Raw genomic sequence first — 13,746 nt, 5'->3', positions numbered from 1 at the left:
AGCTGGTTAAAACAAGAAAATATAAATTTGTCCTCAGGTAACCCATAGCTAGATCTCTTGGGTTGGCAGTTCAAGTCTAACACATCACAATTTTTCTGCAAGGGAAGCATGAAGTAGTATTGTCACAGGAAAAGAAAAACTACTTTGACTAGTACTAGATAGCAGCAGCAATAATGTGAAACAGAATTCCAAAGCTATGAACTAAGAATGAAATTACAGTTAGGTAAAGGAAATACCTTCATATCATCCAAGGCCTTGCAATGATTTTTCTTTGAGAAGAACAGCTTCAAGGAGCAGACTAACAGCGTGCATGGACATAGGTGGGACAGAATCACTCTGTGAATGACATCTATTTTGTTCACATCTTCTAGAAATGGATCCTTTCATCCTAGGAGTCATTGCAGCGATGTCTATTCCTTCAAATACACGAAGTGCAGCTTCTATGTTACCCTTTTGATACTCAAGTCTTCCTAGTAGAGCTCTTGCTTCCTATAAACCATGAAACCAAAATAAATTATCATCCAAAATAAATCATCATCCAAACTGATTTGCCAAAATAAATAAGTCTAAAAACAACTCCTTACTAATTTGCCTCAACTTTATGACATTGTAAACTGTACCATCCCAAGACTAAAAAAACTCAAAAACAGTAATGCTATTTTTGTAACAGTATACCAATATTTTAATCAAACTGATTTCTTGACTCTTCCTTTCGATAGAAAATTATACACAGGAACAATGTTAGAACAAACAATCTTTAAACTTTCCTAGTTTTGCTATCTCTGTAATGACTAAAAGGAAAGCAAAGCTCTTAAAAAAACTCACCTGAAAATACAGTTGGGTGCATGTAATAGATATCTCTTTTGGAACCATGTTTATTTTCTTGCATATAAATATCAGTAGAGTGTGAAAAATAAAGTGATGGCTTACCACTACATCTGGGCGAACTTGGAGGCTTCTGCTTGCAGGGAAGAACGACGACGAAGGCTAAGAAAATAAACACACCCTGCAATTCATCGAACAAGCATAACCCTGAAAAGTCATTCAAAATACCCGAAGCACATATAAGAACTAAAAATCTCACAAAGACCTAAGCTACAGATGATGCAAATGTAGTATATAATCTTTTTCATGTAAGAAAAAAAAAATACAAAATCAGAATCTAAAAATCAAGTTTGGCTGTGGAGATGATGCAAAATATTCTTTGCATCATTAAGGGAAATCTAGAAAATAAGCAGCTAACCAAATAAAAATCACAAGTCAGGCAGCTCCATACAAGAATCAACATCAGAATCCACAAATAGAGACCCATTCTCTCACCGCAAGTAGAAACCCACAAATAAGCTATTTACTAGTTGAGAGTTGCGACCCCTGAAGCTATACGCAAAGCACTCCAGAAAATGGGGCCTTGAAGCAGGCGAGCGACACTTTTCTTGGCACCAAGCAACGAGGAAAGGGCAAGGTAGAAGGTTGGCGCCAAGCTACAGAGAAATGGGAACGGTGCTTGAACGGCGGCGACAATCGGTGGGTTGGCAGAGAGCAAACGAAAGAGAAAGGGAGAAAGGGATCGGTTATGGAGGGAGAGAGAAAGAGATTTGGGGATCGGTTTGGAGAAGAAAGAGATTATATATTTTTTTATTTACTTATTTTATAAATAAAATTTGATTATATTTGGTACCGTGTGAAATTTGGGGGGAGGGGGGATTAGGCACCAAAATTAAGTCTCACATACACTTATACACTTATTTATCTATTATAATACTTTTTTAAAAGTGTTAAATTTTTGTGTTATGGAAATGAGTTTTTGTTGTAGTGGGTGCAAGGTGTTGAGATGCTCCTGTTTCTTAGAAAGATTGAAAAGTCGCGGAGGAGCAAGTTTCGAAGACAAGTGTGGGCTGCAACAATGGTAGGTCTGGTTTATGCACTTTGGAGAAATTGCAATGAAGTTTTTTGGACTCAAAGAGTGGCTATGATGAATTCAATTGTACAAACAATGAAAAGAGAAGTCAAATATAGAATTGGAAATATTATGCCTTAGAAAATTAGACGGGAAGATTTGATTTGGTTTGGAAAGTTGTAAAAAAAAAAATTCTTTGTCAGGTTCAAAAAAAAAGTGCTGGGTTGTAAAGTTGGTTTTGATGAGCAATACACATATCTTATTTATCAATATATATATATTTATAATCCCAACAAATTATAGTTTTTGTGATTATAATATATTTAGTTACAAATAATTGTGTTGCGATTAAAAATAAATCTCTTGTATATAATATAATGAGTCTATATATATTTCCACAAAAGAAAATATAATGAGGAGTAATATATGTTTTGGTTATTACTAGAGAATTTGATTTATTTTTTTTGAACAATTCTCTGATGACATGATGTAAGCTGATTTAATTATATATGCACTTTTATTAATTTTGACAGCTGCTTAATTTCCATTTGTGAAAATATTTTAAGACTGAAATTCTTTATTGGTAGTTGCAAAAAAACAATGAATTTATTATCTTTAGTAGGCCCTTCGGCTTCTCTCTTACATTGTTCCTTTTGGACCATTTGGAAAGAGAACCATTTTTTTTTTTTTTTGAAAGAGGGAAAGAGAACCATATTAATGAGTCATATTTCAATCAATATACATATCTGGGTTAGTACTTTTACACTCCAATGAAGTAAAGCATATTTTCTTTAAAACTGAAACCCTTCCCGATAGCACTTTTTTTGTTTCCAAAGCATAGAGGTATATATTTAAGGTGAAGCGAGGTTGGTATGAAGTTTGAGTTTGTGAGAGTAGAATTAAGGAAATTTAGATTAAAAAAATATGAAATTTAAGTATTTAAAATATTAATATTACCCTTAAATTAAATTTAAAAATATGACCCACTTAAAAATACAAACTTTCAAGTCCTTAAATATAAATTTACCAAATATACGCTAAATTTGGCAATCTCAATCGCACCAAACAAAACCCCGTACCAAATTTTTTTCTTTCATTTATATTTCATTGACGAATCTCCATCGTATGTAATGGCAACTTTGGTTTTTAAAGGGAAAAAAAAAAGGTGCAAAAGTACATAGTCTTTAGTAGCAGTACGTACGTATTAATAATAGAGTGAACTAGAATATTGAAGTTGTAGCTTTGTCTTTGATTGTAGATTTTTTATTTTTTTAATATTCCCTTGTTCATATAAAAGCCTCACACATGCTAGTAGAAGCCAATTCATATAATTCCACTTCCACTTCCACATGAAATAAAGCTCCTGTTCCTCCCTCATAAGAAGACCAAATTGATCTGGTATGCTTTTTCATTTTCTTCTATGATTCATATATATCTTATGTTTTGCTTCAAAAGAGTTTGCATTAACATATAGAATCTAATAAATTTTGTACTTCTTCTCTTTTGTTATGTTTTTGTTTTTGTTTTCTCAATGGAAAGATCCAACATGGAAACAACATCAACAATGGACTGTGGAGAAGATATTGCTATTGATATTAAATCAATGGCAATTAACATAAATAGAAAGCTGTCTGGTAATTTAGTCATGTCATCGAGTTTTAGCATTTTCAGAATCCCAACCATTCTCTCTAGGCACACCAAAAATGCTTATGTACCAAATGCCTTTGCCATTGGTCCTTTCCACCGTAACAGTCCCTCTCTCCAATCCACAGAGAGGATCAAACAAAAATACTTGCGTGATCTTCTTTCTAATCGTTCGAACAATCCAAATTGTCCAACTCTTGACACATTGTTGACTGCCATTGACAAAATTCAAATGGAAGCTCGTGGGTATTATGCTGGACCCATTGAGATGAAAACTTATGAATTCGTAGAGATGTTGGTCCTTGATGGTTGTTTCATCATAGAGTTGTTTCGTAAAAATGAAGAGTTGTTTCGTAAGAATGAAGATTTGTCTCCCAGAGACAAAGAAGACCCAATATTCACCATGTCTTGCCTACTCCAATTTCTACACCATGACCTCATATTACTCGAGAACCAAATACCTTGGATTGTGCTTAACACTTTGTTTGACCTCACAAACCCTACACCCTCAAACCAAAAATCCCTTGTTCAATTGGCCATTGAATTCTTTCCTAGCCTATTGAGAACCAAAAATCCCATCTTGGATTTTTCAAGTACCGAGTTAGGTAAAAGCAAACACATTCTTGATCTGTTGAGGAATTCATTGATTACGAAATTTGATGAAAGACAAAAAATCAATCATGACTGGCAGCATATACGATCAGCTACAGGTCTCAGGGACTCAGGCATCACATTCAAGCAAAACACTAGAGCAGAATCTATCTTGGACATTAGATTTTTTTCCAAAACAGGTATCATGGAGATTCCACCTCTTCTTATTCAAGAAACCACAGAAACAGTGTTCAGAAATCTCATAAGTTTGGAGCAGTGTTGCCCTAACTACAAGCCTATAATCACTTGTTATGCTGTGCTCTTGGACAACCTCATTGACACTAGTGCTGATATTCAAGTACTTGAGAGGAATAAGGTCATCGATAACTGGTTGAATGTTGATGATGCTACCAAATTTTTCAACAGACTCTTCATTGATACTTACGTCAAGGAAAACTATTATTTCAGTCTTACGAGTGAAGTGAACAAATATTGTAAACAACGTTGGAATATATATCGAAGAGTGCTTACGCGTGACTATTTCAAACACCCGTGGGCACTTGTTTCAGTCATCGCTGCCTCTGTTGTTCTTGTTCTTACGTTTTTACAAACCTTCTATGCCATAAAAGATTGATATAAGAAGGATTCGGCGTAAGCATATATCTTTATATATTCTTTTCCCTATCAGTGATACAATGTTGTTGTACCAAGGTATCATCTTTATATATTTTGTTTTTGTGGTGAGAAATATTAGTGCTTGCGATTTTGTAACATTATATATACATGTTTGTCTTTTGATAAAGAGAATATAATAAAATAAAGAGTGTTGTTATTTGGTATTTAAAGGTGTCCTTACATTATATGAGGTGACACTCCAAGATTGATTAGCGATACCCATAATACTTATTAAATTCAAATAAGTGTGAGACTCGATATTGTTGTATCAATAACGACAAATGCTACCTACTGATGGTGTTGGATACCACCAATAACTCATAGCAATTCTCTAAAATAAAATATCCTTTAAAAGTATTTTGATTGGGTTGAGTATTCACTATTTACTAGTAATTGTTGAATGTGTAGAATATCCCATTAAAATTTGTATTTTCACATTCTAAATTATTTGGAATATTTTGAAATTTGTGAGAAATCTCATCGGTAGTGGAACCTAAATTTTTTTCATACATATAAACCGAATTTAATTTGTTAAGCATATATTGGGGAACAAATTTTAATATCATATATATAGGCCGCATATATAATCTAGCTAAGATAATAACTAGGCTCAAACTTAATTATAGACATTTAGTCTTATGACACACAATTATTAATTAACAATCCCAATATATGGAGCAAAGTTAAGGGTCGTAGTACAGTAAAATTAGGTTCTAGCAACGACAATAAAATTTTCTTCGTCGCTAGAGGTACTTTCAGAGAGTCAACCGCGCATGTCTCCCCTATTTCGCGCGAAAGCAAATAAAAAAATCCCAATTTTTTTTCCCCTCTGTAATTGTTATTTTTCCTCTCAGACCCATACCCCAAACCCCTCTCTCTCCTCTCAGACCCAAACCCAAACCTCAAACCCCACTCTCTCCTCTCAGGCCCAAAGCCCTCTCTCTCCTTTGTAAGTCTCCCTCTCTCTTCTCTCAGACCTTGAAACCCAAACTCTCGGGCATCATCCGATCATCCTCTCGGGCCGATCTTCCTCTCGTGCAGCGGCGTCCTCTCAGGCAGCTCCATCATAGGCGCCGATCATCGTAGGCGGCATTCACAGTTATAAATATATTGTTAATATATATATTTGTTTGTTTTATTGTAATATTGTTAACTTAATTTATATATATATATATATATATTTATATATATAAAAGCCTTGTAGCATCTGCCTCTACGCTGAAGAAGTGCGCCTTATGCTCTACTTACATATTTGAGATTAAGAGAGTCATATTGTAGCGTGGTCTTGTTTTTTTCTTTGATCATAGTTGCTATTACTCTGTACTTACTATTATAAATCTTAGCTCCGTATGACGCTCAGCAGCTAGGTTGCTGCTAGCCTGCTTGAGAGCTTGCATGTTTTTGGCACCACTATGGCCTCTGACCATGTTTAATGGTAGTTGTTCTGAAGCTTGCCTATTTATGTGACTAATCCTCATCTCTGCTACTTGGTATCTGCATTGGGTGATGCCGTTTAGAAAAGTATTCTAAATTTGGATTCCAAGTGGACACATAAAGGGTTTTTCTTTCCATGGTAGTCTAATGTCAGATTTATGGCATCATTGGCAAATTTGTATTAATTGATATTTGTGTTTTGTCTGAACTTCATGTCCGTTGCTGGTTTATTGCTTATTAACCTAAGCTTTGGAGACTAGAAGTTCCTTATGTACTATTAATTTCCGGACCTTGGTTCATCACATAACATGTGTTTAATCTTTTATATTGTTTGTGGAGTTATAGTAACTAGACAACGAATGATATATATATATAAATATATAAACTATGATCTGAACAACTCTGTGAAACCACGAGCTGTAATTTCATTGTGGAAAGCCAATTTGGAAGAACCGAAGTCACTCCAGACTGATCCATTCGTGTCAATTTTTGAGAACTTCACTAGTAATTCCTTGATGCTATAAAATTTTCTCAGTATTTCTTTTTGTTGGTAACAAGTTTAGGAGTTATGTCGGATTTCATTTCTTGCTGTGTCTTTAATATGTCTGGTCTCTATGCATAGACCAAGAGGCAGGAGGTGGAGAATACAGAGACAGGTGACTGGTCACTCAAAAATTTTTACTGGTCAAACAGAAATTCTACCAGATCGGACAGATCACTTCCAAACCAAATAAATAATTTTCATGCCAGTAATATCACCAGATTAATCTAAAACTTTTGACCTAGCTATTTCTTGCCACTTGTCACTTTTATTGCCACGTAATCATTTTCAAATTTTGGGATAACAAAATGCAATGGACTTAATACAATATAATCATACATATTAAATTTATATATATATAGATACTATATTGTATATTGTGCATATACAACTACGAATGAACATGATATAATTATGTATATTATATATATACTGTTCAATAGAAAAAATAAATTAAGAAAAAAACAAAAAAGAAAGATGACCAATTACACCTACAAAGTTAAAAGATCTAGAGCAAAATGGACATCTTATTAAATTTATATTTGTTGGAATTATCTTAACAACAAAACTCAAAATGATGTCACACATAAATATACATTAGCACAGTGGAATTGAATGTTTAGTTAAAACAAAATGAACAGCACAAACAAAACTTTGCGATCGAACGCAGAAATAAACAAATGTAAAATCAACGAGCAGATCACAGATCAACGAGAAGTCCACAATGTTAAAATCAATGAGAGATTTCTTATACATAGTCAAGTGTAACATGAGATTTTGCTTGGATTTAAAGTAGTGTAATTTATCAAGTGTAGTAGTTATTGTTGTTTTATAATGCACAGAAGAACACCCCAAAAAGAAGCTGGTATGAGAAAGATGAATTTCCTAACACATAATAATCATCAAACACAACAAAATGCAGAATGAGCATAACAAAACGACCAACAATTAAACCAAAATAACGAGCAGAAAAAAATGATCAACAATTAGACCAAAATACCGAGCTGAACACAATAGTGTTATACTAATTCAACCATAAATGACATGCATCGAGTTTTGAGAGCTTCTTGAACTCAACTTCTTTATCATGCAGGCGGCATAGTGTTATTGATGTGATCCAATATCAGATCCAACATATTTTAATTTAATAAGTATTATGAAATATCATTAACCAACTATAGAATGTCACCTCATGCAGTGTTAGAGAACTTAATATCAACACTATTACAATAATAATAAATTAAACATTATTATTAGTTCACTTACTCATTAATTTTCTAATGATCATTTTTCCGCTATTGGTGCGTACTTCTTTTATTAATATAATAAAAAAGGACTCGTCAATGTTCTCATTACTGCTTTACTGCCCAGTGAAGTGAAGTATAAATTCTACAAAAGAGACATTAATGTTCCCAAAGCAAAACTACAAAAAGAACAAAAATCCGCTAATTAATTGAATTAAAAAAAAAGCAAATGGTAATTACTACTAAAGTGAAGGCGAATTAACTCCAACAACAATAATTAATTAATCATTGAAGTACCTCACTTTATTCTACAGTTAAAGCTAGTTGAAAAATTGTAGTGCAGATCTAGTTCATAGGCCATTGATTTCTTTCCTTGCATTGCTATAATAAAGTTCATAACCGTGATGAGCTTTAAACCGACAAAGTTGGGATATCTAAATAAATATAGTAAAATAGGCATCTTATAATCCATATTATTATTCTACATTATTTCTCAGAAGGAACCAAAAAAAAAAGATTTTGTGTTAGAGAGGCCCAGACAATAGGCCCAATACAACTCAATTTGGAGGCCGCCCAAGAACAAAGGAAAAGGCTAGAGAAAGAACTAGCCCAGCTGGAAAAAAGTGGAGCGGCTCAGGAAGAGGTGCCTGAAGAAAGTAGCAAGCCAAACGGGGGAGAAGGAGCTGCACTCGGCCGAGTAGAGGCAGGGACGGCTCGGAGCAGGCGCGAACGTGTGAGACCCGGCTGGTTGAGGGACTACGTGCTGAAGCTGGGTCACTGAGAGTGAGTGAGATGTTTGTAACCAACTGCTGTGAACTTGAGTCAATTGCATAAACATATAAGTAGAATAATTGTAATTACTGGTTTTTATCATGAATGAAATGAGCAATTAGTTTGTTAGGGAGATTGGCCTTGTCTCGAAGAAAGCAGTTTACTAACATTTGGCATGAGGATCGTGAACAAATGATCGAACCATTTCAATTAATAGACAACAAATTATATATTAATGATAAATTAAACATTATTATTATTATTATTAATAGTTCATTTACTCATTGATTTTCATTCATTTTCTAATGATGCCTTTTCCACTTTCCGTACTTCTTTATTAAAGAAAAAAATTAAAACAGTACAGTAATGCTGAAGTGAAGTATAAATTCTCCAAAAGAAACAAAAGAACACATCGGTTAATAAATTGCAAAAGCAAATAGTAATTACTTTCGAATCTTCAACTCTCCAACATGCAATAATTAATCATTGAAAGTCTTATTTTATTCTACATCTGCTAAGCCGGTTGTGTGTTTGAAAAGTCACCATATAATTAGAATTGAGTGTAATTCAAAGTAATTATTCAAATTAGTGTGTTTGTCTGATTACATAATTATACGGTCATTATGTAATACGAAGTAATTGAGGGATCTCAATTACATTCTTCAATTCTCACAGTCCCATAAGAATTAAGTGTAATTACCAAAATCTATAGATTTTAAATAATATTTATTACATAATATTATTTTTCTATGTAATTATTAACTATTTTATCAAACATGACAATAGAATTTTAAAAATAATTACCACTTGAATCATATTTTATATTTTAAATAATAATGTAACTACTAGATTTGTATTTACTGTCCTAATAATTACACGACTCAGTAATTCCACGCTTACTTACGCCCAATATTGAGTCTAGTTCATTTCATAATAAAAATTATAGGACATATATCATATAAACATAAGTTGTTATGAAAATTTTACTTAAATATCTTCTTTTTTTTTTTTTGCCTTCTTTTAATTCTGACATCTATATATTTTGATTTCCGTTAGTGAAATAAATTTTCCCTTTCACTCAAAGACAAATTCTCTGGTAGTTGGCTAGCTGCAAAAAATGAAATTGTAACCATATTGATGATCGAGTCATATATATTTAAAGATCTAGAATTATTAGTTTACACCACAGTGAAGTAAAGTATATCCTCTTCAAAAGTGAACCTGAGACTACGCTTCATAAGGTAAGTATTTCTTCTAAAGTTTTACTTTCATTTATTTTATTAGCGAATTTCCTTTTAATTAATGGACAGCTGTTTGCTTTTAAAGAAAAAACGGTGCAAAGTTAATAGTCATTAATTAATTAGTAGTACAGTGAACTAGAATGTTAGTGAAGTTGAAGCTTCGTCTTAATTTGGTTATAATTTTTTTTCTTTTGAAAGATCAATATATTCCCTTCTTAGTCTATATAAACAGTAAGTCTCATCTTAGCATTTGCAGCCTAACACATAAAGCCCCCACATAAGAAGACCAATTTTTGGTATGCCTTTTCATATTCTTACTTGTACGATTCATTTCTTATGTTTGCTTTAAAAGATTTTAGCAATAAAGAATCTAACAGTAAATCATGTATTGTTTTTGTTTTTTCTCAATGGATGATGATTGAAGACTACCATAACCAACATGGCAACATCAACAATGGATAGTGGAGGAGATCATACTATTGATATTGAATCATTGGTAAGTAGCTTAGAAAAAAGATTGTCTGCTAATCTAGTCATGTCATCAAATTTTAGCATCTTCAGAATCCCAACCATTCTGGCTAGGCATAACAAAACTTCTTATGAACCCAATGCCTTTGCCATTGGCCCTTTCCACCATAACAACCCCCTTCTGCAACCCACAGAGAGGATCAAACAAAAGTACTTGCGTGATCTTCTTTCTCGTCTTTCGAATAATCCAAATCGTCCTAATAGCCCTGACACAATGTTAATCAGAAAATTCACCGAAGCCATTAGTGACATTCACAGCGATGCTCGTGGCTACTATGCTGGAGCAATTGACATGAAAGCAAATGACTTCGTAGATATGTTGCTCCTTGATGGTTGTTTCATCATAGAGCTGTTTCGTAAGAATGCATATCAATCTGATCTCATCGACAAAGAAGACCCAATATTCACCATGTCTTGCCTACTCCAGTTTCTACACCATGACCTGATATTACTCGAGAACCAAATACCTTGGCTTGTGCTTGACATTTTGTTCAACCTCACCAAAACACCCATAGACCAAAAATCCCTCGCTCAATTGGCCATGGATTTCTTTCCCAGCCTTTTGAAAAATAAAGCTCTTCGCTTGGATTCTTCTAGTGCAGACATACAAAAAAGTAGACACATTCTTGATCTGTATAGGAATTCATTGATTTCCAAATCTGGCGTGAGACAAGAAAGCAAGCACGATTGGCAGCATATACGTGCAGCTACAGGTCTGAGGGACTCGGGCATAAAGTTCGAGGTGAACACCACAGCAGAATCTGTCTTGGACATTTCATTTATCCCAAAAAGAGGTGTCATGTCGATTCCACCACTGCTTATTCAAGAAACCACAGAAACAGTGTTCCGAAACCTCATCAGTTTGGAGCAGTGCTGCCCTAACTACAAACCTATAATCACTTGTTATGCTGTTCTCTTGGACAACCTTATCGACACTAGTGCTGATATTCAAGTACTTGAGAAGAATAAGGTCATTGATAACTGGTTGAATGTTGATGATGCAACCAAATTTTTCAACAGACTCTACATTGATACTTATGTCAAGGAAAACTACTATTATGATCTTACGAGGGAAGTAAATCTTTATTGTAGAAAACATTGGCATAAGTATCAAAGAATTCTTAAGCGCGACTATTTCAAACACCCTTGGGCCTTCATTTCAGTCATTGCTGCCTGTGTCGCACTTATTCTTACCTTCTTACAAACCTTCTATGCCATTCAAGATTCATATAAAGATAATTAGACATATCATATTTTATAGAGAATGTGATCTCTTTCCTATGATTAATAAAATGCTGTTGTGCCAAGGAATGATCAATATATTCCATTTTGTGTTTAAGATTATATTATCATGTCATTTTGTAACATCTGATATATAAATATTTTTTTATATATATCTGTGTGAAGAATAAATTAAATTGTCTCCTTTAGAGTGGTTCAATTGCATTTAGTTACTATGATAAGAATTGTATTACGTACTATATAGTAATTTTTTTTTGTGGGAATTAGTATAGTAATTATTGTTATCTAAATTTAATTTTTTTAAGCAGTGAGAACAAATTTAAAATTTTAGGCCGTGCATTTATAATCCATGTTAAGGCTCAAGCTCTAGTTTATAGACATTTAGCTCATTTACTGATAATCCCAATCAACGTAAGTTTTTCCTTTTAGTTAGCTATATATATATATATATGGAACAAATTAATTTAATTGTCGTGTATATATATATATATATATAAAGTTCATAACCATGATTTAGTATTACACCTACAAAGTTAAAAGATCTAGAGCAGAGAGCAAAATGGACATCTTATCAAATTTATATTTGTTGGAATTATCTTAACAACAAAACTCAAAATGATGTCACACATAAATATACATTAGCACAGTGGAATTGAATGTTTACTTAAAACAAAATGAACAGCACAAAGAAAACTATGCTATCGAACACAAATAAATAAATGTAAAATCAATGAGCACATGACAGATCAACGAGAAGTCCACAATGTTAAAATCAACTAGAGATTTCTTTGTACATGGTGCAATATGGGATTTTGCTTGGATTTAAAGTAGTGTAATTTATCAAGTGTAAACTGTCTGTAATCTCTATTGTTGTTTTATAATGCATAGAATAACACTCCAAAATGAAACTTGTGTGAGAAAGATGAATTTTCTAACAAACAATAATCAATTGACACAACAAAATGCACAACAAGCATAACAAAATAACCAACAATTAGACCAAAATAACGAGCAGAACAAACTAATCAACAATTAGACCAAAATACCCAGCTGAACACAATAGAGTTATACTAATTCAACCATAAATGACATTCGTCGAGTTTTGGGAGCTTCTTGAACCCAGCTTCTTTATCATGTAGGCAGTTAACCAGCCATAAAATGTCACCATACTATTTCAACCATAAATGACATACCAATCAGACCAACACATTTTAATTTAATAGTATCATGATAGTTATCGTTAACCAGCTATAAAATGTCGCCTTATATGGTGTTGGACAACTTAATAACAATACTATTACAATAATGATAAATTAAACATTATTATTAGTTCACTTACTCATTAATTTTCTAATGATCCTTTTTCCGCTATTGGTGCGTACTTCTTTTATTAATATAATAAAAAAGGACTGTCAATCTTCTCATTACTGCTTTACTGCCCAGTGAAGTGAAGTATAAATTCTACAAAAAGAGGCATTAATAATGTTCCCAAAGCAAAACTACAAAAAGAACAAATCCGGTAATTAATTGAAAAAAAAAAAAGCAAATGGTAATTACTACTAAAGTGAAGGCGAATTAACTCCAACAATAATTAATTAATCATTGAAGTACCTCACTTTATTCTACAGTTAAAGCTAGTTGAAAAATTGTAGTGCAGATCTAGTTCATATAATAAATAGACAAGAGAATACTCGTAGTAGGAGTGAAGTAGCATTATTCCAAAGAAATCCCCTGATCAGAGAAGAGGTACGTACGTAGGTTATTTATGTATGATTTTTCACATAATTGAGAATTTGCTTCATAAATAAAACTTGATATGATCTATTGCATATTGTAGATCATTATAATATCATAACATATTGCCCATCCATGCTCTTATATAATGATCATATATTCTTGTACTTTTTTTTAATTTCCTCTTATAATAGCTACAAATTC

At 32.9% G+C, this 13,746-nt stretch overlaps 2 protein-coding genes across 2 annotated transcripts; both read left to right on the top strand.

Moving 5' to 3' along the window:
• The first annotated feature begins 3,103 nt into the window (after nt 1-3,103).
• On the top strand, nt 3,104-4,962 carry LOC133815808 (UPF0481 protein At3g47200-like). Its single transcript, XM_062248603.1, has 2 exons — nt 3,104-3,295; nt 3,437-4,962. The coding sequence occupies exon 2, from the start codon at nt 3,444-3,446 to the stop codon at nt 4,764-4,766; it is 1,323 nt and encodes a 440-aa protein (XP_062104587.1). The 5' UTR covers nt 3,104-3,295; nt 3,437-3,443; the 3' UTR covers nt 4,767-4,962.
• Nucleotides 4,963-10,295: 5,333 nt separating this feature from the next.
• LOC133815807 (UPF0481 protein At3g47200-like) lies at nt 10,296-11,960 on the top strand. Its single transcript, XM_062248602.1, has 2 exons — nt 10,296-10,334; nt 10,463-11,960. Exon 2 carries the CDS (start codon nt 10,478-10,480, stop codon nt 11,807-11,809), a length of 1,332 nt encoding a protein of 443 aa, XP_062104586.1. The 5' UTR covers nt 10,296-10,334; nt 10,463-10,477; the 3' UTR covers nt 11,810-11,960.
• Nucleotides 11,961-13,746: the final 1,786 nt, after the last annotated feature.

The sequence above is a fragment of the Humulus lupulus genome, chromosome 2 (assembly GCF_963169125.1).
Source record: "Humulus lupulus chromosome 2, drHumLupu1.1, whole genome shotgun sequence".
In the NCBI taxonomy this organism is placed as follows: domain Eukaryota; kingdom Viridiplantae; phylum Streptophyta; class Magnoliopsida; order Rosales; family Cannabaceae; genus Humulus; species Humulus lupulus.
Note: the sequence above shows the minus strand (reverse complement) of the source record. Positions and strands in the feature narration are given on the sequence as shown.